Genomic DNA, 27,076 nt, shown 5'->3' with positions numbered 1-27,076 from the left:
AAAATTCAACAAGCATCGTTTTCAGCAATATGAAATGAACTCTAATTCAATTTCTTCAAACCTAAACCCTAATTGATGACAAAATATACTTTATATCTTAGTTGTTAAATACTCACACTTGCTTAGAAACCAAAACTATTTCCCATAGCATTTTATATGTGTGTCTTATGGTAAAACAAATGTAGGACTATGTATGATGTGCCACTATATAAATAGAGGAGCAAGAAGATCCAGTAGCTGAAAATTAGATATTTAAAGGCAGGTATTAATGTATGGGATTGAGTTAAGGTTTATATGTGTTCCAAACAAATAGAACATCTACCTTTGCAACTGCATTACTGATTTTTCAGGAGCTGGTTGGTTCAACCAACACACTGGCATCAGGAGAAGATAAACCTTCACTAATGTGAAAGTGAGTTTGCTTCACATTAGTACTCTGCTATTCTTTTCAACTGTAACAGAAATACATCTAATTCAATGGCAATCTCTCTCAAAACTTAACCTACAGTGCCAAGAATGACTTTCTCTCATACAGCAATTAAGCAGATTTAAATATAACATTTCCCTGCTCACTCTCCAGCTCATTGTCTAGCACTGGTGGTAGATACCACATCTCAAATTTCAACCAGTTTTTACTCTATGCCTATACCTTAGTTTTTGCCCAACTGCTGGTAAGTTTTAGCAAAAATGCAGGTAACAGAAGCAGCTGACTGATGTCTGTCTTCTTATAGCTTCTATTGACTTTTTTTGATAGAAGTATCTTTTGGGGAAGTGAGGAGAAGAAAGGAGGGAGTAAAGCCTTGAACTACTGCAGCAAGATTCTTCAGATTTCTTGTTATCAATGTCCAGATCAAGGCACAGCTGATACAGTATGACAGGGTAGCCACAAAACACAATTAAAAATGCTCATCAGTTCTGAATTTACCTCATGAATCTTTATCACCTTGTCTATTCTGTGGTATTTACCAGATGAAAAAATGTGTGAAGTCTGAACAGTAGCTGTTTGTACTAACTTTCCTCTCACACAGGACAAAAATGATTGCACGAGCTCTGTGAGGCAAGAATCAGACCTCTGGGCTCAGGCATAGGCAGCAGCTTCACAAGCTTACACCATTAGGGCTGAGTGTATGTCTGCATATGCTTGAAAACTGGGCTATGAGCTAAAGTCAGTATGAGCAGTGAAATGTATCTAAGATGAAGCTACACACAACTGTGCTTAATCTGATTCAGCTGACCTTGACACACCTTTGTAATTCAGCCTTGACTGAGCAATTTTTCTGAATTTCTCAACGTTCAGATTTATCAGAAACAAGAAATGCTACATTTTTATAGAACCATCAATCAGCTTTAGCAGCCAACTGCCAGAGCAGTTAGAGGATACATTGAAAGAGATAAATTGCAGCCCCTTCTCCCCCACAGCTTTTTTTGCCCAGTTGTTTACAATTTCTGAATGTACAAAAATTTCAGTATTGTATCATTAAGCATGTTATTGCTCCATCCTGAAGAAAATGTGCTGAAGTGGCCCTGACCTGAGACTCAAGAGACTTGAGGCTAATCCAAACTTTTAAGCAATTTGCTTACAGACTTTGGGAAAATTCTTCAAACTCACTTTGCCTTTATGAAAAAGAATTATTCACCTCTGTGCAAAAAGCTTTAACAATTATTAGTGAAAACACTTCCAAACCTACAAAAGAATTGTTTGTTAATGTTATAGACATTAAATACTTAAATATGAAGTAATAAATTGTTAACTAAAATAACTGAAGCTCAGATGAACCTTAAGGAAACAATTATCCATACTGGCAAATAGAATTGGGTAGAAAGTTTAATTCCTTATACAGTAAATCCCTCAAAACAAACCCCAAAATCCAGATATTTCCCATCACAACTTCCAGCTTTCCATATTGCTTGAGTATTTGAAAGTAGTTTTTCCTTCAGATTTCTAGGATCTTGGAGAACAGAACAAAGCTGATTTCTCCCTCCATCTTCCTTAAAACTCAGGGAGATCAAGACTTCCTAAAGTATATAACTACAGTGTTCCATGCTACAATATGTAGGAACTAGTAGCATATTTTGGAACACTTTCCTCATAAGATCAGAATAAGTTTAGGCAGATGAAGACTGTTATTCTTCGTGGGTGGCACACTGCTTTCATTGCATAATTGACTGTCTATGACTATATTTGGCAACTGTATTTCAATTGTCTTTTTTCACCTTTGACTTTATTTTTAAATTTTGAATTTTGGATAGGAGCTCATGGAAATGTCAACTTATCCTTTTGGTGCATACAATTTGGAAATACTGCTAAGAAAAAGTTAAGAGTGAAAAATTCCTATGGCAATAACATAATAGAGGTTAACAATCGTAGCACTGAGTTGTCACACTTTAAAACTTTCATAACACATGACATCATTTATACAAATGGAAAAAATTATTTGTAACAATTGGTGCTGAAAAGTTGGGAGTGGATATTCACAGATGGTCCACAACTTCATGAAAACACACCAAAAAAACACAACCAATGCAATCAATATGCTCTCTTAACTATTATTTAGTTTTTGAAACAATGAATAACATGAGGATTTTCACAGCATTCACACACTGCCTATGACACAAATCCAGTACCTGCACAGTTCATCAACAGAAAACCACAATGTTCTAAACAGGATGAGGCAATCAGACAGGTAAATCCCAGTTAATGCCAGCAGAGCTATGTCAATTTATTCCAACTGACTATTTGGTCTTTTAAGGTTGTAATGGGAATGTGACAGCTCAGAAACAGGATGTAATTATTCAGGAGTCTAGGTATTTTGTTAAAAATACTGACAGTTTCCTTCAGTATGCAATTCTTCAAAATTAAGCACAGTCAGAACATTGATAGATGAATGCAAAACCCATAAACAAGACCACCGAAAACATCCCTGTTTCATAGCATCTATAACCACAATAACTTCAACTGAGAGTTGAATCACTCATCTCCATCACTTCAATCAAAACTCTTTTTGAATACTCCCATTAACTATAGGGGTTTTTTGAAGAATTCCTCTAGTGTTATTACTTCAACCTTTAATTGTATACATGCTTAACTCACATCCATAACTCACATCCATTTATGGTAAGGCAGTTATTCTGTTTTAAACATGTTAATAGACACTGGGAGGTGCTATAGACTATGAAAAGCAGCTGACCAGACTTGGCCTTGGCCTTTTGATACCTTGGAGTTTTGATTTTTGTCTAACTAGCAGGGAATGTATTTTGAACCAGAAAACACCACTTGCTAAAAAAGAAGCATATTTTTGTTAAAAACCTGTACTAATTGTATAAGTTTTTATTATGACCTTTAAATATCAAGTGAGGTGTGATATTTTAACCAGAAGTAACTGTTTACGGTGGGGTGATGGGGTGGGAGGAAGTAGAGAACTTTATGACTGTTAAGGACAGAAATTATTATAGATGAACCTACATATTATTAGGAGATAAAGATGTTGGGGGGAAAAAGAAAGCCCCAATCAACATCAAATTTTGAATCTATGTTGAAGTCTCTAGAACTGCTCAGGTGAGCTGGTGACTTAGTTCTAACATGCACAACATTGCATTATGAGGACAGATTTGTCCTTTGAGTGATCTGTGTAAAGTCTAAGGGCTGTGGTGTTCAGGCTCTCCAGACAGCCACTAAGCAGATGGATTTGGGAGAAAATGCGGATCTAGCTAAGTCAAGGGAAGAAGGCAGCACAGAGTGGAGAATGGACAGATTCCATCCAGTGCCTGTGTAGCTTCTATAGCAAAGACCTGGTGAAAACAAGAGTTGTACTTCCTGACAAACTCTGATGTAAAATAGAAAGGATAAGTGAATCCTAGGCAGTGCAGCCAATGCCAGTACCACTGGGAAGTGCAACTTCCACCAGCAAAACCAAAAACTCTAGCATATACATTTATTTCCTTTGGAACAGCCTATGCAGCTTATGGCTTGAGCATAATGTGCAAGATGATACAAAGATATCCAGGCAGTTCTTGAGTATTTAGCACCGATGTTTCATGGTTAAGGAACTAGCTATGTAAATCCCCCACATGATGATTCAAATAATGAGATCTGATTGTTAGGGCCACCTTGCAACAAGGGACAGATTTATGCTATGAGAAAGGTCAGCACAAAATCTTCCACAGCAGCAGTCTTTTGCTTATGTGGGGAAACTGCACTTAAGAAGTCATCACAGCCATGTAATTTTTCAAGGCTACTGACAAAAATTGTAATACTACCTTTGCATATGTACATGGACAAATATTTGTGCCCAAAGCGAGATTCACGCCAATAAAATTCCCTAGCCAGCACTGTTGCTTGTTATTTACCAATACCAACACAGGAATCTCTGCCATTTACTAAGCACAACTCTTAACAACACATGAACTACAAGCATGACGAATATAAAACAGTACTCTGGCTACAAATGTTGTTACTAATCAAAACTGAAACTGGATAATACTTCAAGAGGCTGTTTTCAAGCTAACTGGTGACAAAAAGGCATTCTTCCAATTAACATAAGCTCCACTCTTCTAAGTGTACTTTTCACTTTTCTTCTGAGTATGGGTATCCTGATCAATATTTCTGACAAAGACTGAAATCCAAAACCAAAGAAAACAGTATATTTTATTCCATGGCACACAAGTCCTTCTTGAGAGCACTTTAAAACACTGTATGCAAGAGAGGAAAAGAGAAAGAAGCCTCCTTGTATCTAAATTACAGTTCCCAAAAGACCATTCACCCACTTAGGAAACTAATATTACTACCTGCTTTATCAGATAAGAAACATGGAGAAAACCCCTTAAGAAACCTTCCTTTCCTCACTGCTGGCTAATTAGAAGGACCTGGCTATGCCCTCCTTCCTCCCACTTACTAATATAATCAACCTCACAGGCATTTTTGAGCCTCTCACTTTCTTTTACACTGTGCCACACCAACAGTCCTTGTGCTAGGTTTTAGGCTGCTGATCATTCTGAGCATGTCTCATCAGTCAAAAAGGATGTTTGCTTACTGAGTGTTCAAAAGATAAACTGTCTGGCATGTTTTCCTACCTTCCCAACGGTGTAAAAGCAATGTATTTGGATGAACTGGTATTGGAGTTTGTAGTTAATAGTTACTAGTTCAATGGAAAGCAAATATTATGTGACTTGAAAATAGCCCTAGGAGAGTCTCCCCAAGTTATAAAGTAAATGGCAAGAGTCCTGCAACACTTATACTTGTCCCTTTAAACACCTCTTGAGTAATGAAAATAATACAGCTGTTAATAAAACCATTCTTTAAAATTATTACACATCAATTTCTGTCAGAATGTTCAAAGAGCAAACTGGTGCTCAGACTTCTTGATCATAAGCAGCAAATGAAAATTCTTTTGTTCCTGACTATATCTTTTAGTGATTTGGGAAATGCAGTCTATATTACTGAACATAACTGTCATGCAACAAAATTAGTGAAAGGGATACAAAATATTACCACATCTTTCTAGGAAACTGTTTCCACATCTTTCAAGGAAATCATGCTCTGTTAATTTTTTTAGCTAACTAATCCAGTGTTTTGAATTTGAATTAATCTACTTTAATCATATTGTTCTAGTACATGTTCTGAATGATTTAATGAGAATTCCTGAAATGGCACTTTCATCCAGAGGGAACACTGGAAGCAAACCCAGTTCATACCCAAATCATAAAACTAGCATTAGACCAAAAGGATTTTTCAGATGATTCATAACATATGAGGCATAAACCCCTTAATTTAGTAACGTGCTGAACAGCCTAGCTCTGATCCAACCAGATTATTTAAAAGAATGTGATGAATTGCAATGGCTATATCATTTAAGCAGAAAATTGCCTAGTGATAGAAGTGATATGAATCACAATTTTTATGAGAAATTATTCAGAATTTTTTTAACATTTGGAATGCAATAAATATGTATCTTTGCAAGAAACAGACTAAATACTAATCCCACATTTTCTTCTATTATAAGAAAATAATTGCAAACAAGAGTGGATATTTTGTGCGGTGTCCTTTTCATTTAGGATCTGTAGATACCCCAAAGACAATTTTCTGAAATTGCTGACAAGTACTGGAGGGACATTTCAAAAAGCAATACTTCAGATTAAGCCCCACAGCAAACACTTCACTTTCTAAGTCACGTCAGATGGTGTTTTCAAAAATATGCAAGTAGCCATTGTTATGTAACTGCGTGAGACAAAATAAATAATAGAACCCACATTTCCTGACTTTCTCCTAATCACTTGCAAATTATCATCTTGTATCCATAAGTTGCATAATTTTTCTTCCTACTAAGCCTAAATTAAAATGTATGACTGCCATTGCAAAAAATCTTCTTTCCCTTTCTCCCGGTTAACATCAGCTGTTCACACTTCTCTGTCTGTGATACCATTTTGTTTGGGGTATCCTTGTCCATATACTACGAAATTTAACAAGCACTAGTTTTGTGCAAATTGAAAGTAATCATGCTTATCTCCTCAAGCCATTAACTATGTGAATTACAGAATTTGAATGCAGGTGATCACCCCTTTGTAGGCGGCGTAGGAAAATGCAGGACACTTCTGCCTGTATCCAGCACTGGAATATTTGAAGATCGTGCATCACAGCTTATTATATTGTCATCTTCTTCACTCTTCATCAATACAGTTATGGGTTCTTTCAGCTGAACTCATCTTAGCAAAGTAGAATTGCAAGTTACAGCTCCCATTTCATGAGCTTACTCCTTTCTGGCTCCAGACCCATCACAGTGGGATGGTTTCTCTGTTTTCCTCCCAACAGTTCTCTGGCAGCTGCATGCCAAGCTAGCTTCTGTTAGTGGATGCCTAAAGAATGCCTAAAGGCACATCTCCTATTGCAATCACATGAGGTGCAATTTACCTCACAGGTGGTATTGTACAAAGTAGTCTGATCTGAGCCCTGTCAGATGCTGGTGTGGTTTTTTTTTCATTAACACAGATCTCGAAAGAAAAAAATATTTCCTGTGCTGTGTATGATATTTGATTGAAATAGCTTCTCAACAACAGAGACATGTAATCCACATGAGAAAGTAATTGTTGAGAAGTACAGAATTAGCTCTCTTTTCAACAAAGTCAAAATATGTCTGTTCTATTTATATTGACTTACTGATGAAGTATAGAGAACTATCATTAATAGTCTAAATATCTGCTGTTGAAAGTTAAAAATATTGCACAGCTGTGGAGGAGTTAAGTTACTGACTAGTGGAAAAGCTATCTAACCCTGTGATTCATTAGGAAAAGTTTGCTCAAGAGCTGAAAGACCCATATTAGGAAAGACACAAATACATGCCATTTGTAAAACCCTGGCTCTACTGAAATCAGTAAGAGTTTTGTTACTGATGCCTATCAATGGCTGGAGGAGTTAGTTTAAAAGGATGCCAGAAAATGGATATTGCTTCTGCAAATCCATGTGCTTTTACTTTAAGATATGGTTTCATAACACTGGTAATACAGGCTGGGCATAAAGAAAAATATAATTCCTGTTCCACCATTAATCTCTTCCTGACTTTCAAGTCAGAATGACTTATACAGATAACATCTATCTAGGAGTAATGTTGCTATCTCTATTTATTCTACTCAAGATACAGGCTTAAAAACACAATACACCAGAAGACATACAATCTAGGATATTCAATTTGAAAAATAGCTGGCTGTTACTTTTCAAATATATGCACAAATTTATATTTCTGCATGAAATACATTAATGTAAGTTGTGGTGGGTTTTTTTTAATAATCTTACAACCACAGGTCCACATTTCTATACCAAGTAGAAACCGACTCATTGTTTAATTACATTACATTTCTCCTATACTGAAGAGGAGAAATATAATCTAATTTGGTAGGTTTTTTCCTACTTTATAACACTTGCATTCACAAATAAATCAAGAATGCACTCATAGTCAAGAAGGAATTAAGGTGGCACAAAAAGACCAAGTTAAACACAGGACAAGAACTTTGTTTTGCTTTGTGTGGTAAAACCCAATCATTTTCTCAGCCAACTTCCACACTTTCTCCAGATCCTTGCTGCAATACAGCAGAGCTCACAAATATTTTATTCAAAGAAAGAAAACTTTTCTTTACCACTTTAATAGCTGGGAATAGCCATAAATGTTTACACCAGAGTGAAAAATCATAGCAAGTTCTTTTCCTTAAACTAGGTTTTCATATATATTTTAGAACATACTGCTGTGGGTACAGCCAAGCTCTGTGCCTTGTAACTGCATGGTCTTCAAGGCAGTTGAAGAGAATCTCCTGCCGAGTTCAACATTACACAGTAAATTTTCTTTTAGTTTTATGTTATAAACACTAGGACCATAAGAACTAGAAATGATCATAAATGAAATGTAGAACCAAAAAAGATCAACAAACTGATTCTGCTAACCACAAAATTACAGAATTTTAGCGCAAATGCTCCACAAAATCAAAATGTAAGAGCCGCAAACCTTTCATTTGCACATACAGCTTCTGCTACCCAACCCATTGACTAGTATTAAAATCCCACTTTAAGAAATGCCTTTACCCGAGTCCTCTAGCTCTATGAGCCTATGGAAGAAATATCTACCATTTTACACTGCTTCCTTATAGCGAACACACTATTCTTCCCTGCTTGAACAAGGTCTTTATTTAAGCCCATTAGCTGAAATGCATGTTTCCAACCATCTACAATCACATACCAGCTGTTTTCCAGATTTTAAATGGCTCCATATAGCCTGCTGCAGATTCCTTATATATGACATCTGCAGAGCTCGTCAAAACTTCATGACACCATACATATAAAAGCAAAATAAGAATTATGCAAATTGTAGCAGAGAAATTGAAAAGTGAGGCATTCCCAAAGGGCCCTGTGCTTGAAGCTGTTATCAAATGCTGGAGTGGTATGAAACCTTCCATTTTTCTCTAGATCAAGAGAAAAGTATGTCTTTATGCTTATGCCAGTACACTGCACTGTAGTCTGTCAAACAGGTTGTTCTATTATTGTCAGAGATGGAAATTTGGAATTCTGCCAATATAATAACATGGCTGGCAGGATGGATCTAAATGTAAGATATTAAATCCTTTAACAGACCGGTCACAGATAACTTTATTATAAACAGCCACCATGCAGTGTTACAGCACCTGCATGCTCCAAGCCCAAGGAAACTAACTGCTGCAATTTACAGATGCAGCAGAACTCACATCCTTCCTTATGGAGTTCAGGGCCACAAGTTTCCTCAGCTGATATGATACTGAATGTTTCAGTAACTAAAAGTGGATTTAAAGCAGCCTTAGATATATATAGAAATCTTCCTTTTAAACTAGCCTGTAGGTGAGGCTGTTGGTGATAATGCAAAAGAGGAGTGGAGAGGCAAAAAGCAGGTTTCTAACTTCAGTGTCCCTTTTATATGTCACCTTCATATATGCTTAGCTGATTTCAACAATGATAATTTAACTGAAATAAACAAGTGCACTGATTCACACATGGGAACAAAAGCAATGAGACAGTTGTGCACAAAACAATAATACATAATAAAAATGTGTTCAAGCTAATAAAAAAATTTAAACAAACTTTTCATATATGGCTGATCCTGTACTCTGTTATCTGTTCAGTACTGTTATCTTTTTACATTTTAGCTACAACTGATAAGTTTTCTTCAGAAGAAAATGTCACACTATTCTATCACAACACACAGGAATGTATGTAGCCCATAGTTCTGGAGTCTGCCTTTCTACTTTTAGGGTACTAGTAACTTTCACTAAAAAGCTAGGATCCTGTGCCTATGTAGCACTTGAGAAAAACAAAACATAGTCAGGTTGTGGACTCCAGATATCTACAGGACACTAGCTGTAATATTTTTCGTACTGACTTCCTGATATTATGCACAGGGGCAAAAGAGAGTGCATGGATATTTGTATCATCAAACTCAAAATCATTAACACTTGATTTCCTAAGCATTTGAAGTCAAAACTGAAAAAAAAATCCAATAAAAAACCACAAACAAAACCCAACACACATCGAACCACCCAAACAATTTCAAACTCAATAATTCATCTGAATTTCAAGAGAGAGATTAGAAAAATCACACAAATACAAAACAAAAGATAAATTTGGCTACAACTCCCATAGTAAATTTGCTCTGGTAATAGCACTGCTTCTGCATCAGAGGAGCAATTTTATCCACTGCTGCTGCTAGTTTTCCAATATGGAGTTGTAAAACCTGAAGACAACTAAAGATTAACTGGATGCCAGTAACACATTTTTAAATATCTGATGATGTAAACAAAGACCAAGGTTTCAAAGAGCTGCCTGTGTTGAATGGCATTTAATCTATCAGTTTCCCTAAAGTCAAGCTTTCATCTTAGACAAAATATGTAGACTGGTAAAACCAGTGTGTAACTACAAATAAATTAATGACAACTTCAAAATTAAAACAAGGAACAAAAGCTACTTAAAACAAACAAACAAAAAAAGTTGGCTAATGGACACACTTTGACCAACATAATATTTTCATCAAGATGATATAGGACATCTTGCAGAATGCCATGGTCAAGTTGTGCAGACAAGAGAAAAAAAATTAACCACTAACTGCTTCAAGTTTAAAATAAACATGATGTACAAAAAAAATATAATTTATCAGGACTGGACCAAATTACTAGGTTAGTTTGATTTTGAGGGAGTTTTAATTTTCACCCCCTATTCATTTGTATTTCAGTTTTTGGTCTAATACAGATTTTGAAAGTTCACCTAACTCTAAATCATTTGTCAGCAGCAAACCAGAACAATTTGAGAGACCATATCACATATATTTATATTCAGTAGTGTTTTGAATGCAGAAAGAGTGAGACAGATGTTTTTTATCCATTCCCACTCCGTGGTGCAGCAAGGGATTTTTCTAGCAGCTTCTTGCATTGTACACCTTGAAAGGGGCGACTTACTGCCTGCTTGTGCTCTTGTAGACACTGCTTTTAACACATTTAGATGTCTGGCACCAAGTAGCAGATCTGATTTGGAAACTTAATAAAATGTATTTGCTTGGGTAGTGCTTATTTTATGTTTTAACTAACTACTTAGAGTGGGAAAAGATTGCTATCTCTTGCAGTGCTTATGAATGAAATGCTCTCAACAGTGTGAAACAAGATTTTACTGTCCAGAATTTCAAACCATTTACAACTATTTGCTCTTATGCCAGAGGCCTCGAAGCATATATCCAAGCTCTGGAATTCTGCAGCCACCTTCCTTCTTATGCATCCACTTTCTCAATCTTACTGATTTTAAATAAATTAGTTACTAGCTACATATGGAAACATTTTCAATATTAAAAATGCATTTTACTTTATATTTAAAATTATAATATAGTTTTCAGCACCAAGAATGTAATTATGATCATTCTATGAGCATTTAAAAAAAATATATTTGTCAACAACATATAATTCTAAATTATTCTGAAAGAACAGGAAGGCAGTTCTTAGATTCAGCTTGTGCCCTGAATAGAGCTCTGCCACTGCTTCTGTCAATCCTGCTTCAGGGACCACAAAAGCTGTTGCAGAAACAGCTGGAGACAGTACAATAAGCAGAACAAAACAGCTAGACCTTGAAAGTAAGGGAATAATTCACATAACAAAGAGTAGGTTCTGTCTTAGACATATTTTTGCCTCTTTTAACCAAATCCAGCACATAGTGCCATGTTAAGTTTATGCCATCTTTGCAACTACCTGCAACCAGCTTGTAAAGGCGATAAGCCATAACACCACATGAAATGCATCTGGTATTGAAGTTCTTCAGAACACAATTCAAATAATATGTAATTTGACTTTTTATACACAGAAAAAGTCTTCCACAGAAATAACATAGCTAATTTTACATCACATACGGTCACTAAGTCTACCCAGAAAAAGGGAAAGAAAATTTAATCTGCAGTGGTGCTGGGGCAAGACACCAAGGCAGCAGCTTTTTATTAGAGGAAAATACAAAACTGCAAAAATCTAAGAATAAATTAATACATTTAAATGCCTTTGAATTACAGAAGAATTTGGAGAAACACTAAAACACTACATTTGGGAAGGTTCGCACCACTAATTAGATGTACCCCATTTCGTTGTGAAGAAGAATTAGCAGTGTTTTACATGTACTTTTCTTATTTTGAAGCTAGATTCTAAACACCTGCAAAAGCTAGGAAACTTTTTCCCCCTCCCCAGTGAAAAAACATTTAAATACTAGAAATATCCTTCACCTAAGCTGTAAGCAAAGTATTTGTTATAGAAGTTTAGCTCTAAACTATGAAATCATTAATTCTCTTACTGCTTGGAAAGAAATATATTTTGTAAACAGTCCTTTCAACCTTTTTTTCCCATTTTTAATATCAGTATATTAATGCTGTAGTAAGAAAGTACTTTTTCAGACTGAGGATTAAGACTGGGATTTTACATGACACTATTAATTCTAAAGAACAATATTATTTTTCATTATAACCATATGTTTAGCTCCAAGGCAATTTTATTTTCTTTAAATTGGAGAGAAATGCAGTTTCCTGCAAAACTGAGAAATTACTGTGTGCTGTATAAAAAAATATTTATATGAAATGCACAATAGCGATTAGCAAAGAGAAGGGTTCTAATAAATTTAATGGGGAATTCACAAGTGAATGGCTGCCTGGGGCAGCATTTTATTCAGTCAATACAATGTACTGCTATTCACAAGTCAGACCTCTAAATTGAAAAGTTCCATAGTTTTACAATCTACTTCATTGAAAAAAAAAATAGTACACCCTTTTGGTTCTGAAGATCAAATCAAGATAAATATTGGAAAAACAACAGTACAGTACCACTTTGAACCAAAGAGACATACAGAGAAGGAGAGAAGGCAATTTAGAATTAGAATATCCTAGACCAATTTTTATCATGCTATCGCTTTCAGTTAAAAATGAAGCATTAGATTATAAACCCAACTCATCAACATTAGCAGAATGCTAATATGAAACAGAGAAAACAGATGGTACACTAAGAAATTCTAACCTACTTCAGCAGTCATTCATTGCAATACAGTCACTGAAATCATCACTACAGTCTTCAGAGCTTTACTAAGCATTGCAAACTGGTGGGCAATTGTCTACGTTTATTTGCTTTGAAAAATAATTAGAAGAGGCATTATGGCTTTTAATATTTCCCACTGCAGAACAAAGATGGTAAGTTTGTAAGTGAAAAGGAAGGGGTATTTCCTAAGTATGGCAGTTCAAAACAAACTCTGATGTGGCACTAGTAAAACATATTCAAAAGGACAGATTTTGCATGGGATGATGCACGTGAAACTGTAAACACTTTGAACAATGTAAGGTGGAACTTGGCCTTTTCTGTTGTATAGGTATACAACCATAACTTCAAACACACACATAGCTCTTCCAAGTAAAATTGCATCATTACTAAACACTCATTTCAATTATCTGTTGTACCTTCTCACTTCTGTTTGGCTCTCATTTTGCATTTTTAGATTATCTTCAGAGTTATGAGGTTAGCAGTTTCTTTCAGAAACCTTGACAAGGCTCAATTCTATAACTAACTTACCTGGCAACTGGTGAATGAATACTGCTAGGACAACCATTTATTACAAAGTTCTTCTATCTAGCAACGCATATATTAATCAGTTTGTAGGACTGGCAAACACTGGAGAAATTTATGGATAAGGCAATGTCAAGTAAACAATCTTTTACAAAAAAAACCCAACCAACCAAACCAACCAACCACTTTCATGGACCTCTGTTTAGCAGTCCATTGATTTTTTTTTTTTAATTTAATTTTTTAATACACTATGCCATCTCTTTTTGTGCCAACAGAGGCACAATTTAAAGGGTAATTAAATATCAACTACTTATTCTTAATTACATGTGTTCTGCACATGGACTAAATCTCACAAGCAAATTCTGTTCCTTGAACAACATGCTGCACCAAGTCCTCAAGGACTGTCTCTACTGTTAATCATTTTTCCTCAGACAACTACATCTTTTCCTGCTTGGAAATAACACACAGCAAAAACCAGGAGTTCTGAGTGCTTTGAATATTTGCCCATGATATCCAGATGTCTGAAGCAGTAGCTTCAATGTTTCTACTGTAAATCCTTGACAGATCTATTGTTTATGTGCAGGATCATTTTTACAGTCATATTCATATCCAGAGTGTTTCAGATAGTCTACACATGCACAGCAAATGCAGGCATGGACACAGCACAAAGCCAATAAATAAAAGCTATGTTAACCTTCCATATTAATAAATAGCAATGTATTTTCTATGTCTTTATGCCATAAATCTAAATTCTGAGTATCACAATGAGAAGATAATATATGACAGGTGGTAAAAAAAGTTAAAGTGAATGTACATGGAAGCTTGCATTCCATTAGCATACTTAATCATTAACAGAATCCATAAACAGAAAATTCCTAGGGTGGAGACAATCTCATCTCTTCTTTGAAAACCATTATAACATGTACTTGTACATCTATTTCTACTTACAAAGCTTATGAGCATAAATTCTGTGAGGTACCATCTATGAAAATCTTTCACTCTCTTCTAAGGAAAGTACAAAATATAAATGCAAATTCAATTTTCTAGCAATTATAATAATCTGGAAGGGTTAAAAAAAAACCAAACCATTCTGTATTATCCCTTCTATTAATACCTTTATTTAGAGTAAATTTTTTTTATCAGTAGATTTGAGAGAGAATGAGCACACAAACTGCTCTACCTACAAATGTAGTTTAAGATGCATCCATTAAAAATATTAGTAAGAATCAAAATAACATAAGCACAAACAAAATACTTCACAATATACATACTCTTATCTAAAAAGAAATACAGAAGGGTAATGTTTCCTGAAACCAGTGACTTGCAAAACCATCCAGTGAAAGTATTCCCTCACTTTCAGAAAAGAAATACAGAAAACATTTTGAGAGTAATAACCCAGCTAATCAATCTGTTTACTGTGCTGGCTCACCAAATGCACACATGCACTACTAACACCAGAAAGTTTTTCAAGATACTATACAATTGACCACCGTGATTTGTATTTTCTTGCTTTAAGAGGCACAAACATTAACTTATTAAATCCCATACAAAACAACATATTCTATTTAACACCATTAAACACCGTCTTGCACACAATAATGACAGCACTTTTCTTGGCCTTGAATCATCTGCAAAGGTCACTTGAATTCATAAATATGTGTTCCAAATTTAATTAATTAGAAACACAAGTTAGTGAAATTTGGGAGTTTTGTTTTGTTTTCACTTATTCTCCATCCAAGTCCCTTCTGCCCTCTCTTTTCCTAACTCAAATTCCACATACTTAATCTTAGGACAATTATGCTTAAGAAAGGGCGTTTCACAAACAAGTTCCTCACAAGCGCTTAACTATCAGTCAACCTCCTTCCCCTTAAAAATCAGTAATAGGCTGGGTTTTGCAACTTCAGTACACAGAGAGACCACAAGATATAAACTGCTGTAAATATCACACAACATTTGATACTGTAAAAATCAGCATTACATATATTATCAGTGAGCCATTTTTAAAAAAAGAAATAATAATGCAAAGTAAAACTTAGCCTCTGGACTTTCAATTTCTTTCCTCACAAAGCATAATTTTCCTTTTCCTCCTCTTCCCTTCTTTCCAGCATTCAGAAGACTACAGAAGTCTTCTTCCCAGTTTCCATCTCACCCTTAGACATTTCCTCATAGCATACATACCTTACAGAAAAATGCTGGGATGGAAATCTTGTCAGAAAATCATGGATGCCAAAGTTTTTCTTGGCATTAACACCTACAGAAACTCTACTTACAACTTGAGAAGCAGTGACCAGAATCACTATGGGTGTTGGCAACATGTGAAATGGTTGGGAAAAGCTGATAAGGGACTGAAAACACCTGAAATCTTCCTGAACAAATCTTATCACCTGATACATTGGGGCAGTTCTCTAGTGTGTGAAGAGCTATTTAGCTCGGTAGTTCTGCTATCTCTGCTCTTCCAGAGACCCCTTGGGCAAGTTGTTACCACCTGCTGGATCTTCAGTAATGGGCTGCACTTAGTGGTTTCCTTACAGCAATAGATGGAAGAACTGCAATTGCTCTTTGAGCCACTTTGCCACCAAATGATTAAAGACAAAATGACCCAATTTTATTAAGTCACAAGGCTCTAACTTCTTTACTATAGATAGGATACTGTTATTTGAAGATATTATGGGTAAACACAAAGGAACTCTGCATATTCAGCTATATTAGAAATTAGTTAAATATGCAGCAATGGAAGCAAAGATTTGTTAAAATACCACAGTAAAATTGTGTTGTTAGAGCAAAAAAAGCTTAACAAATAAAAATAAGATGAAAGTGTTAATGTAAAGATATTCATTAAATCAGAAAAAGATACTTGATAATATCAAGTGATTAAAACCCAAATTGTCAGGAAGGAATTCTCTCTCATGAGAATGCTCCATTTTGTATCAATATTGTAGCTAAATTCCAATTATTTTTCCTTTTGCATGAATTTCCAGGTTAAGGCCCTGTCCGGTCTCTCAGGTCAAAGTCATGGACTAAGTCCAGACATAAAAGCATCTAATTGTAAAGTACTAAGCCACTGTCATTCTAGACCAGAATGCCAGAAAACTCACCATGCAAATTGTCTCTGAAACTTGGTATATATTTCACCCACTAAAACTGTTGTGTCAGCTTAAAAGATTGTTTTGTTTGTTGTGTGGTTGGGGGGTTTTGTTTGTTTGGTTGCTTGGTTTTTTTTCTACTTGATTTTGTATCAACTATCTGCTCTTCAATTTGCAGCACTGGTTAAAAAGACTGCTGCCAGCATCTAGATATCTTCCCCTAAAAAGAAACTGTAGCCCATCTCAGCTGAGTGTCTTTTATGTACACAGGACAGAATTTCATCTCTGTAAGAAACTTCATTCACTACAGGAATTTTAAGCTGCATTTGATACACTGACCACGCAACCATACAAAATTGTTTGGATTTTCATGCTGATTTTATAGAAATTACAGTTGTTCTCAATTTTCTATGCCGCCCATTTCAGGTTTTGGGTTGTTTGGGGTTTTTTTCACCCTCTTTTTTGCCTTAATCTGATTTCTTTCTCAGTTACTTTGTGGTATATTCAAGTCTTCTCTTAAACTCCTTCTGAAAAACACAGTTCACATTTTCACTTTTAAACTAAGGATATTTAACACCTCGTTGAAGTTCAGCCTTCTGAACTTCTCATTATCAGCATCTTAGCAATTTCAGCATATCTTTAAAGTAATTATGGATATGATAGAATATTTAAATGAAACAATCTACAGATAAGATTTTTCTCTTACCCACTCTATCTTGGTGACTTTTTTTTGTTTTTCAAGAACAGAGATTGAGAGAATTAGAACTTTTCACTTCAAAGGAAAAGACTTTTTGATGTGACTATCAGATTGAGAAGAGGTTTTTCTTAGTAGAATTTCTGACAGTATATTCTAGTCCCCAGGATAAAGTCCTGGATCTCCTGAGTTAGCTGAAATCTTATTATTCATTTTAGTAAGAATACAATTTTTGCCTTTATGTATAAAATGGCCTACAAACACAACACAACATAGTAGGTTTACTTCTGTTGCCACTTTTCTATGGATATAGGGATTTATCTTCTTCCAATTAATCAACTAACAAGAATTAGCATGGACACTGAAGTTCAGCTATACTTAGGTTCAAAGGAGAGGAGCAATGAAACCAATCTATTTTAATTCAGCTCATGTCAGCCCAAGACAGTAAAAAATGGTTAGTTTTGCTTAACTTTTTTTAACTCTCTTTTTAAAATCCTTATAAAGCTAGTCTTTATAGTAACATATTACTCTTTTGTTGTTGAGTCTAATATCAGCAATTCCTCAGAAGCAAAATCGTTCCTGCTTTTCTAGAAAAATGAGATTATTGGGTTACTTTACAGTACAGCAAATGTTGTTCCTGGCTAGTTTTACTAGAAGACATTGCAATAATTCAGGTTTTCGAAACGAAAGAGAAGTGGAAAAAAAACCAAACAAACTAAAAAGATCACATTCACAGACTTGGCTGAATGTTAAAGTCACTGTTTAACAAACTGTTTGACAAACCATGTGCGCTAAGAACATAAGGATAACCATATCAGCTCAGATCCAAATTTAATTTAGCTGAACATCCTGCTGGCAAGATTGCCAAGTAGCAGATTATAGAAACTACAGAAGAAACAGCAAATATCTGCAGTTGGCCACAATTCTGGTTAGACAATTTTATTACCTCTTGACACCTGCTGATGGATTAGGTTTCTATCTGCCACATATCCTAGTGTAATTTCTCTCACAGTGATTGAGTGCCAGGAACACAAATAAAGACAGACCAATATGACTATAATGTAATAGAGTGTAAAAGTGATATTTTGACTTAATAGAGAGACTGAAAGGAAACAAAACAAAGAGGCAAAATACAATTAACTTTCTCTACTTTACAGAATCATTTTGTTCTTTGGCATATCCTTTAGGAATCTCCTGCTTCAGTGCTTTTATTATGATATAATATAACAGCTCATTTTTATATTTAAATACAAGTTTTAGAATTGGAAGAGACTGTGATTTTCATTATCCTTATCTTGTGTTTATATATCAAGATGATTATTGAACAAATAGAAAAGTAGTTCAGATGTTTTCACAGTGAGATAATGTTGTTTATAAGTGTTAAAGATTCCATTAACTGGTTCAACAAAGAACTTGTGCTTTGAGAATTATGCAGCACATAATAGCTGTGCAGGAAAATGTCAGTCACCTTATAAAACTTTTATGGTCAGAAGCACCTTGAAAAATAGTTGAAGTATTGGAATCTCTGTATTAAATTGAATATTACTCAAAGCCCATTAGTCCTGTTCTGTAAGGGACCTCTGGTATTGGATACTAAATTTAAACATGTGATACAACTGCAATGCTGACACTGATAAAAACTTTTGGCATATGACTTCTCAACCTTAACAGTCTCTTTCCATAGTTTCTGGACATAAAGGAAGACATTTTAAATTCATGTATGTACATAACATTTTGTGATTAACAAAACAAATGAGTTCCATACAAAAGACCATATATTGAAAGATCATAGATAAAATTCTCAGCTAAAATCAGGAATCACAGTTATAACTACACAGTGAAGTTTCACTTTTCACAGTTTTCTAATAATAATGTTTCAGTTTCTCATATAATTTATTTATTTAAAGGAAAAAAATATGCACTGAATTTCAGCAATACTGCATTTCTGAAATGACTGAATTACTGAGGCACAACCTCCAGAAGAGGAAAAGGGAGCTTATAGTATGCTGTCTTAATGCTTAAGGAACTTGTGTCATATGCCTTAAAACAGAGAGAGAAACTCACTCAAGTGATTAATCACTTGCATATCAAATACAAAAGTTCATGTGAAGTGCTGCCTCAAAAACCTAAATCACACCAACGCTTTGCTAAAAAGGGAAGAATTCATGTTTTCTTTCTCCTTCAGGGATATGTTAAGACACATCAGAACAGATGAGACATGATCTAGAACTGGGAACAGAAAAACAAGCACATGCAGTTTATGATAGGCCATTTAATTCAGATATAGCCATGATCTGAGCAAAGAACCAGAATGCACGTGCTCTATTTCTACTGAACTCTCTGTGTTAGCAGTTTCGGGGTGGTTTTTTTGTCTTCTTCATTAACATTGCTACTATTACAACATTTTTAATGTGACACAGTTATGTGAGAGCTTAAGTAGGATTCCCTCATGAAACTTTACAGAGATGCACAGAGAATCATCAGAAAAAGTGCCATTCAAGGACCTAAGGCATTCTTTGGATTTCCTATCACCTCACAGTCAGGGTGTCAAACGTTACTTTACGTGAGAGCTAGCCCTAATTCTGAGGGTACACAATTGCTTACCATTGTGAAAAGCACATAATGGTACAGGAAATATATGTAACAATGTATGAATCTCAGCTTATCAGTCTCTAATTAAAATGCATTGCTCTACATGGACAATGGGATTTTAACAAGTGAGATGAAAAACCATGTAAAGATCTGAACACAATAATCTATCACACACCGTGTCCTTGTAAATTATAAGCAAAATATAAATCTAATAGATGTCATTTGTTTTGCCATTCAGATTTGCTGTATGGGAGGCTTAGAAAAAAAATCTTATCCTATACTGCATTCTGTAAGGACAGTATAAAGTTTCTCCATAAAAGACATTTATGTCTCATCGGAGAATAAAGTAGAAAAATAATTACCCAAAAACAAAATAAAACAATTCCTACAAGTTAGTATGAATGTCACCATCTCCTTCAGGAAAAAACAAACCAAACCAAAAACAAAACCAACCAACCAAATATAACCCAACAACAAACAACCCAAGGAAAAGAAAATAAAACAAAGTAAAAATCTAATAGTTAATATTGCCTTGGACCAAAGTTCTGGCATTTCCTTTTAAAAAATATTAGTATTTCTTACTCCTGTAATTTCAGCCAACAGCAGCTTACTCAAGGAAATCTCAGTTGCTATTATCATGACTTCTTTTAAAAAGTAATTTTGAATCTTTCATTTTTCAAATGCTGTGTAAATATAAAACTCATACACAGATTTTTTTTAAGTTCTGTTAAAGTTAGTAGCCAGTACAGGCAGAAAAACAAATGGATATAGACTGTCACTGAAAAAATGCAGATTGCAAATTACTATAAAGTCCCTAGCCATTAAAATAAATCAAATTCTGGAACAGCCTTCGGCGGAAACACTGGGGGCAAAGAAATAACAACTTCAATTTACTATTGGCAAAGTTTATGAAAAGAGAATTATCTGATGCAATTCCCAGGCTAGCAGAGCACTGGACTGGATGACCCAGAGATCCCTTCCACTGCTATGCTCTTTGTTTGGCTAGATGCAGATGCTCATCTGTTTTTCAGTCTCGCTGTGGTTTTTCTAAAGTGAAATTTAAATGAAAGTTAGTACAATTTTTGTAAGTTCCTGTTAGAAATTACCCTTTGTAAGAATTGTTGCTAGGCCTGCAGCAGAGTGAAGCTTGTCAGAGAATTATAATAGCTTTCCTTAAATTTGGCTTAGCATTATAGGGAAATAAGGGTTCAGAGATGAATGCCCATCGGGGCACACATAAAGAGAAGAGGTAACTGATCTAGTAGTAGGGAAAATAGGAAGAAAAAGGTAATCAGTACAGTCTAGGGCTGATAGATGAGTAATAAATATCAAGGAAGAAAGAAAAACAGAACAGTAAAGAAAGCAGAGGACACCAGAATATAAAAGGGATATGGAAGAAAAAATATCCTAGATATTTAATGCTTTTCTAAAAGAAAAAAAAAATATTACCACGTGTGGTGGTTGTGAAGAGTCCTTGTAAACTGGAAAGAGAAAACAAGGAAAAGTTTTGTGCAAGAAGGTCAGTCACCTTTCAGTGACAATCTAACACAGGCCTCTCTCTTGTCTCCCCCATGCTTAGCTATGGGAATTTGCCTAAAGTTGTCTGGTTTTGAAAGACCCCATTTTGGAGAACAAGCCACAGTACAGACACAGCTGTGATATGGAAGAAAATGACTCAAACTCAGAAGAATAACTCCAACCTATTGCTTATAACAAATAATATTTAAGCTTAAAAACAACCTGGTGTTCCTTAGTAACTTGCAACATCCTCCTGCCTTTGCTAAGTTGTTTGTTGTTTTGTGTTTGATTTTTTTTTTCATTAACATAAGAATATTTTTTATGTTGCAGGCAATTTAAATCTATCATAGGGACTACAGAAAACCATTGCAGATAACCATCAGTGAGATGAAAATAAAGTAATTTCTAGGAAACAACTCTAAATGTTTTCTGATTTTGAAAGAAGTAGTTCTCAGGGAAGATTTTAATGATTTTCAAATACACATATCTTTACAGCTCTGATCAGTCATAAAAGCATACAAAGGTCAAGCAAATACTTTATCTTATTTAAGACACTGTGGTCTGTTTTCTATCACTCACAAGTTCTAAGGTTTACACTCTTTCAAGGAGCTGACACTGCTAGACCAGTCTTCAAAATAAAGGCTTTACACAGATTCTGTGAACCTTGATGTCTATGTACATAATTCTTCCAAATGAAAGCCTGAGCCTTGCAAAGTCTAAGATACACCAATTCTTTGAAAATAGAAAAATTACTTATACTAACATCACAGCTTCAGTATACACATAAAATCCATCACCGCCATTTTTTAAGTGGCTGTGTGCAGAAATGATCACATACAGAGGGCTTTCAAAGCCCAGCCCTTTCTGCACATCTAAATATGTAATATTTAATATGTAAATATGTAATAAAATTTGTGTTTTCTAAGAACAGTTGTGGCTGATTTTCAATAACAAGTAAGTATCACAGCATATTAGATCAGCTAAACCTTCTAATCTGACAGGAGAACAACCAACCATTCTACAGCCTTTATTGTGTATCTTTTTGCAGGTATCCTAGAAATCCGAACAGTGGCAGTTGGAATAGTGGCAATCAAAGGAGTGGAAAGTGAATACTTCCTGGCAATGAACAAGTCAGGAAGACTCTATGGAAAGGTACAGATACAAATTTCTCTTGTGTGTATGATACTACATTTCTGAAATGACCAGAAGAGTTACTGAGGCACAGCCTCCAGAAGTATGCTTACTGCTTAAGAAACTTGGGTTATACAGCTTAAAACAAAGAGAGGAACTCAGTCAAGTGATGAATCACTTGCACATCAAATGAAAAAGTGCACATGAGGTACTGCCTCAGAAACCTAAATCAGATCAGTGTTAGTCAGGAAGCTTTTATGAAAACGTACAGATGCAAACATCTCTTGTGTCTACAATCATCATGTACAATCTTAAAGATACATATTTTCAAAGGTAGCCTCCTTTGAGTTTGTGTAAAATAGACTCCTAACAAAGTAAAATATATGCTGCACATCCCATACCAGACTTCTCTGTCCACCGATTTTATCAGTGATTAGAGCTTACATACATTTTTTAAATTGTGAATACTAAGGGAGAATAGGCAAAGGCAAACTATTCAATGCTCAGATTTCAGAAGTCCGAATTCTTTAGGAAAAACACTAATAATGTGTGGGGCTTATAATGCATATTCTTTTTCTATCTTTCACAGCCCAAGTATCTGAAAAAAACCCCACAACAACCCTTATTTGATTCTATTTTGTTATTTACTCTCAACAGAAGGTCTGCAATGAAGACTGCAACTTCATAGAACTAATTGAAGAAAACCATTATAATACATATGCTTCTGCAAAATGGACGCACAAAGGAAAGGAGATGTTTATTACCTTGAACCACAAAGGGGTCCCCATGAAAGGTAAAAAAACGACGAAAGAACATAGAGCATCCCACTTTCTTCCTCTGGCAATATCCTAATCGCAAATGATCTATAAAGAACTAGTTCCAGCACGAAGATTATTTTAAAGAAGACTATTTGACAAGATATCAAGAGAGGCTGGAATACTACTGAGAAACTGAACAAGCTGGACTTGCGCATTTATGTTTATTTTTGAGAGACTGCATGAAAAAGATTTGAAAATATACACAAAACCAGATCTGCTAACTAAAAGTTGTAAAAAATTCTAAAGAGTTGTACAATCATTATCTTAGTCATTGTAACTGGGTAGTTTCTTAAATTAATTTACCCTGAAGAATAGGTCATTACTTGATTATCTGATAATATTTTATTTAAAAAAAAAAAAAAAAGAAAAAGAAAAAGAAAAAAGAAAAAGAAAACAAAAGTTATCTGCTTCTTAAATATGGCTGCTATAATAATAATAAGCAGATGATAATGTTGTGTAAAATATGTCAGACTTTAAGGCTGCTGGAACGAGTTGTCAGATTATCAAGTCAATAGTAAATGTGGAGGCTGAGCAGTATTTTAAATACTTCCCCCCAAGAAATTGATATCCTATACATAAACTATATGGTCAGAAAAAAAAAATAAATATATAATCTTGTAAATGTTTATTGTTGTATTCAGATAAAAGAGTTAGTTTGGGAAAACTAAGTTTACTCTACTACGAAATGTTCCTATCTATTAATGAAACAAATACCTAATGCTGCTCTAAAAGATGTTTCAAATAGTGTATGTAAAGTAAGAATAGGAAAAAATAATGTACTTCATCTCACTTTTCACAAACCAACATCCTATATAACGATGAAGCAAAAATTCAGATATATTAAGGTTTTTTATGTAACATATCCTATCTTTTGTATAATTCCTGTTAGGGCATACAGCTTTCAATAATGTTTTTCCATCCTTATACATGCTTTTTCTGTTGTTACAGCATTAAACTTTATTTTAAGTTGTATTTGAACTTTATTGTTCTAAGTTATTTAAATGTTATTTATAAAAAAAAAAATACTTATTAAGCTGCATCTGTTTCATATGCTTTTAATTCTAAAGGAATAACAAAATGGTCTGGCTGAGATGCATGAATTTTTTTCTGTGACCAGACACAAAGACTAGTACACAACTCTCTTGCCAACATACATTGGATGGCAGACAAAAATGACAGCCTGCAGCAAATCACACAATGGACATCTCAAAAGAAACAATGCAAAAATGTAAAACATCTTTGCCACATACTCCTGCTAATTGAGTTACTGCCATGCTCAGAGTAAAGTCCAGGTAAAAGACGGTTAAGTTCCAGGAGGTGCTGGAACTAATCGTCAGATTAGTAGAGTAGGTAGAAACTATACTCACAGATCTAGAAACACTTAAGAGCCTATATGACTGATTTGAAACTCTAGCTAAAATCAGTGTGACCTGATGACGAAAAGACATCTTAATTTTATAGCTATTAAAGTATTCAGCCATAGCTCCATACAATTAATGCATTGTACTGTTTCATTCAGTTTGGTTTGCTTACAAGTTTTCTTGGTATTGTGATAAATGCACTTAAACAATGATCACCAAGAGATTAGCTAAATCAGATGCTAGATGACTGGGATAGAGTCAGGTTAATATCACTAATGGTCCTAAATGCTCTACTTTTCACAACAAATGTATAGTCAACTATTTTTTCCTATGCAAGACACTTACTGCATTATACCATCACTCACAGAAAATGACAACAATTCTCTTTAACAAATATAAAAATACTTGTTTAATAAATACTATAATTTGGAAATATTATTTTTGACTTGTTAATATCAAACATCAAAGTGTAAATATAAACTGATCTATGCTGAAAAATTTGTCAATACATCAGTTAGCCTTTATTTTGGTTTTGCTGTTTTACCTATTACATGTTCACTAGAGAATGTACTGCAACTTTCTTTGCAGACAACTGTCTGCACTGCTTTCTGTAACTAGATAAAAAAAGTTCACACTCATCAGCCACATTAACACACTAGCAAAAGTTTCTAGGTCTAAAATAAGTTTGTTGATCTTCTAGCATTTTAATAGTCAAACAGACTTAAAGGTTAGGACATATCCTGGGTCATTGTATTCCACTACATAATGGAAAAGATGAATAGAAATGCAAGACCAGCTCAACTCAGTTGAGCAATTCTCAATGTATCTTTGACTTAGAAAATCTCTTCTGAAATATAATTTCAGCTGTTTCAAAATAGCCCATTTAGTGCTAACTCAGAGAATAATAATCAGAAAATGTATAGTAATGATCTATGGTAGCAAACTATTAAAAGAATGTTATTTTAAAAAAAAGAGTCTCTATTAGACTTTAGAAGATATTATTCAAATAGATACCAGAAATCCTCACAAAAGACTTTTTTTATCAATTACATCACAACCCACTCTTAACATCAATCATGTAATATACCATGTGGGACGAAAACATGCTTGCATGAAAAGAAACAGATATACCTGTCTGGATATGACTCATTACTAACCTTTTGAGTACTAAAGGTTCAAGAAAATCCAAACAAAGTGGGCTATAAAAGCCACTCTCAGATGCAATTTCTTTGTTTTCCCTTCAGATGCACTGGCTTTCATCTAGCTTTTTCCTTTGTTTACCACAGGCACTACAAAGTGCAAATAGACTGAGTTCAGAACCGAAATATAACTCCTGTGGTTTAAATGGCTATTCTATTTAGCCACCTTCAATAACCATTTGCATTTCCCAGAAACTGCTCTTTAAATCTAATTAACAAGGCTCCACTTGCTTATCTTTTGTATTAGTGCTGATAAATACTCTGTGACGCAGAAATAAGCCTATCTCATCTGTGGAATTTCTAGAAGACTGCAGAATCTCCATTATTAGAGGTTTTCAAGACCTGCCTGGACAAAGCCCTAAGCAAATTAGTCTATAATTGGCATGGGCCTTACTTTGAGCAAGAGACCTGCAGCACCCTTCCAACCCAGCTGAGTCCGTGATTCCATATGAAAGTTATTTTTCTCAAACCAGACATTTAAAGTACAATTCAACCTCTCTGAACAACTATACAAAATGAACATTCACAGTGTTAGGGGAATAATGAAACTATACAAAGTGAGCATTTACAATGTCAGGGGAATAATTACGCATTTGCCTCATAGTTCATCTATAATAACTTGTATGTCATTAAAGGTATGCAAAATGGTGTAAATACATTCCAAAGCACACAACAAAACCAAGACAACTGGACAATTTCCATGACCTTTAAGAGATATGATACGGTGCAATATGGTCTCACTTCTAGTTCTGGTGCAAGTACTTTAAAACATCACTCTGCATAGTATCTGTAATAATCAGATTGCCAAATAATTGACGGAGTAGTTAGTAAAATACACTTGCCTGTGTTTTAAATTACTTTTTAAAGATGTATATACTTTCTGAATAAGATGAAACAAAATATAAGTTAATGTTAAATCAATAAAGTAATAAGAGAACAACAGTATTTCACTGCACTCAACCACTAGTTCATAAGCCTATGCAATCTAATCCCTCAATACTAACATTTGAAAAAAACATAATAATTTCATAACATTTAACATAAGTAGAAAATGAAAGTGAGAGGTTACACTATTTTCCCCCAAATATAGGAAACAGTCATTATTAGA

The 27,076-nt window shown here is 34.6% G+C and overlaps 1 protein-coding gene across 3 annotated transcripts in view; it reads left to right on the top strand.

Annotated features, from left to right (window-relative positions):
• FGF7 (fibroblast growth factor 7) overlaps positions 1–23,754 on the top strand; it is a 29,013-nt gene extending 5,259 nt beyond the window's left edge. For all 3 annotated transcript variants that reach the window (XM_054169044.1, XM_054169043.1, XM_009897258.2), the window contains exons 3-4: positions 22,508–22,611; positions 23,248–23,754. In XM_054169044.1, the coding sequence (XP_054025019.1) occupies positions 22,508–22,611; positions 23,248–23,442 (299 nt within the window). In that variant the 3' untranslated portion in view covers positions 23,443–23,754. The remainder of the gene's footprint in view (positions 1–22,507; positions 22,612–23,247) is intronic.
• Positions 23,755–27,076: the final 3,322 nt, after the last annotated feature.

The sequence above is a fragment of the Dryobates pubescens genome, chromosome 17, assembly GCF_014839835.1.
Source record: "Dryobates pubescens isolate bDryPub1 chromosome 17, bDryPub1.pri, whole genome shotgun sequence".
Lineage (NCBI taxonomy): Eukaryota > Metazoa > Chordata > Aves > Piciformes > Picidae > Dryobates > Dryobates pubescens.
Note: the sequence above shows the minus strand (reverse complement) of the source record. Positions and strands in the feature narration are given on the sequence as shown.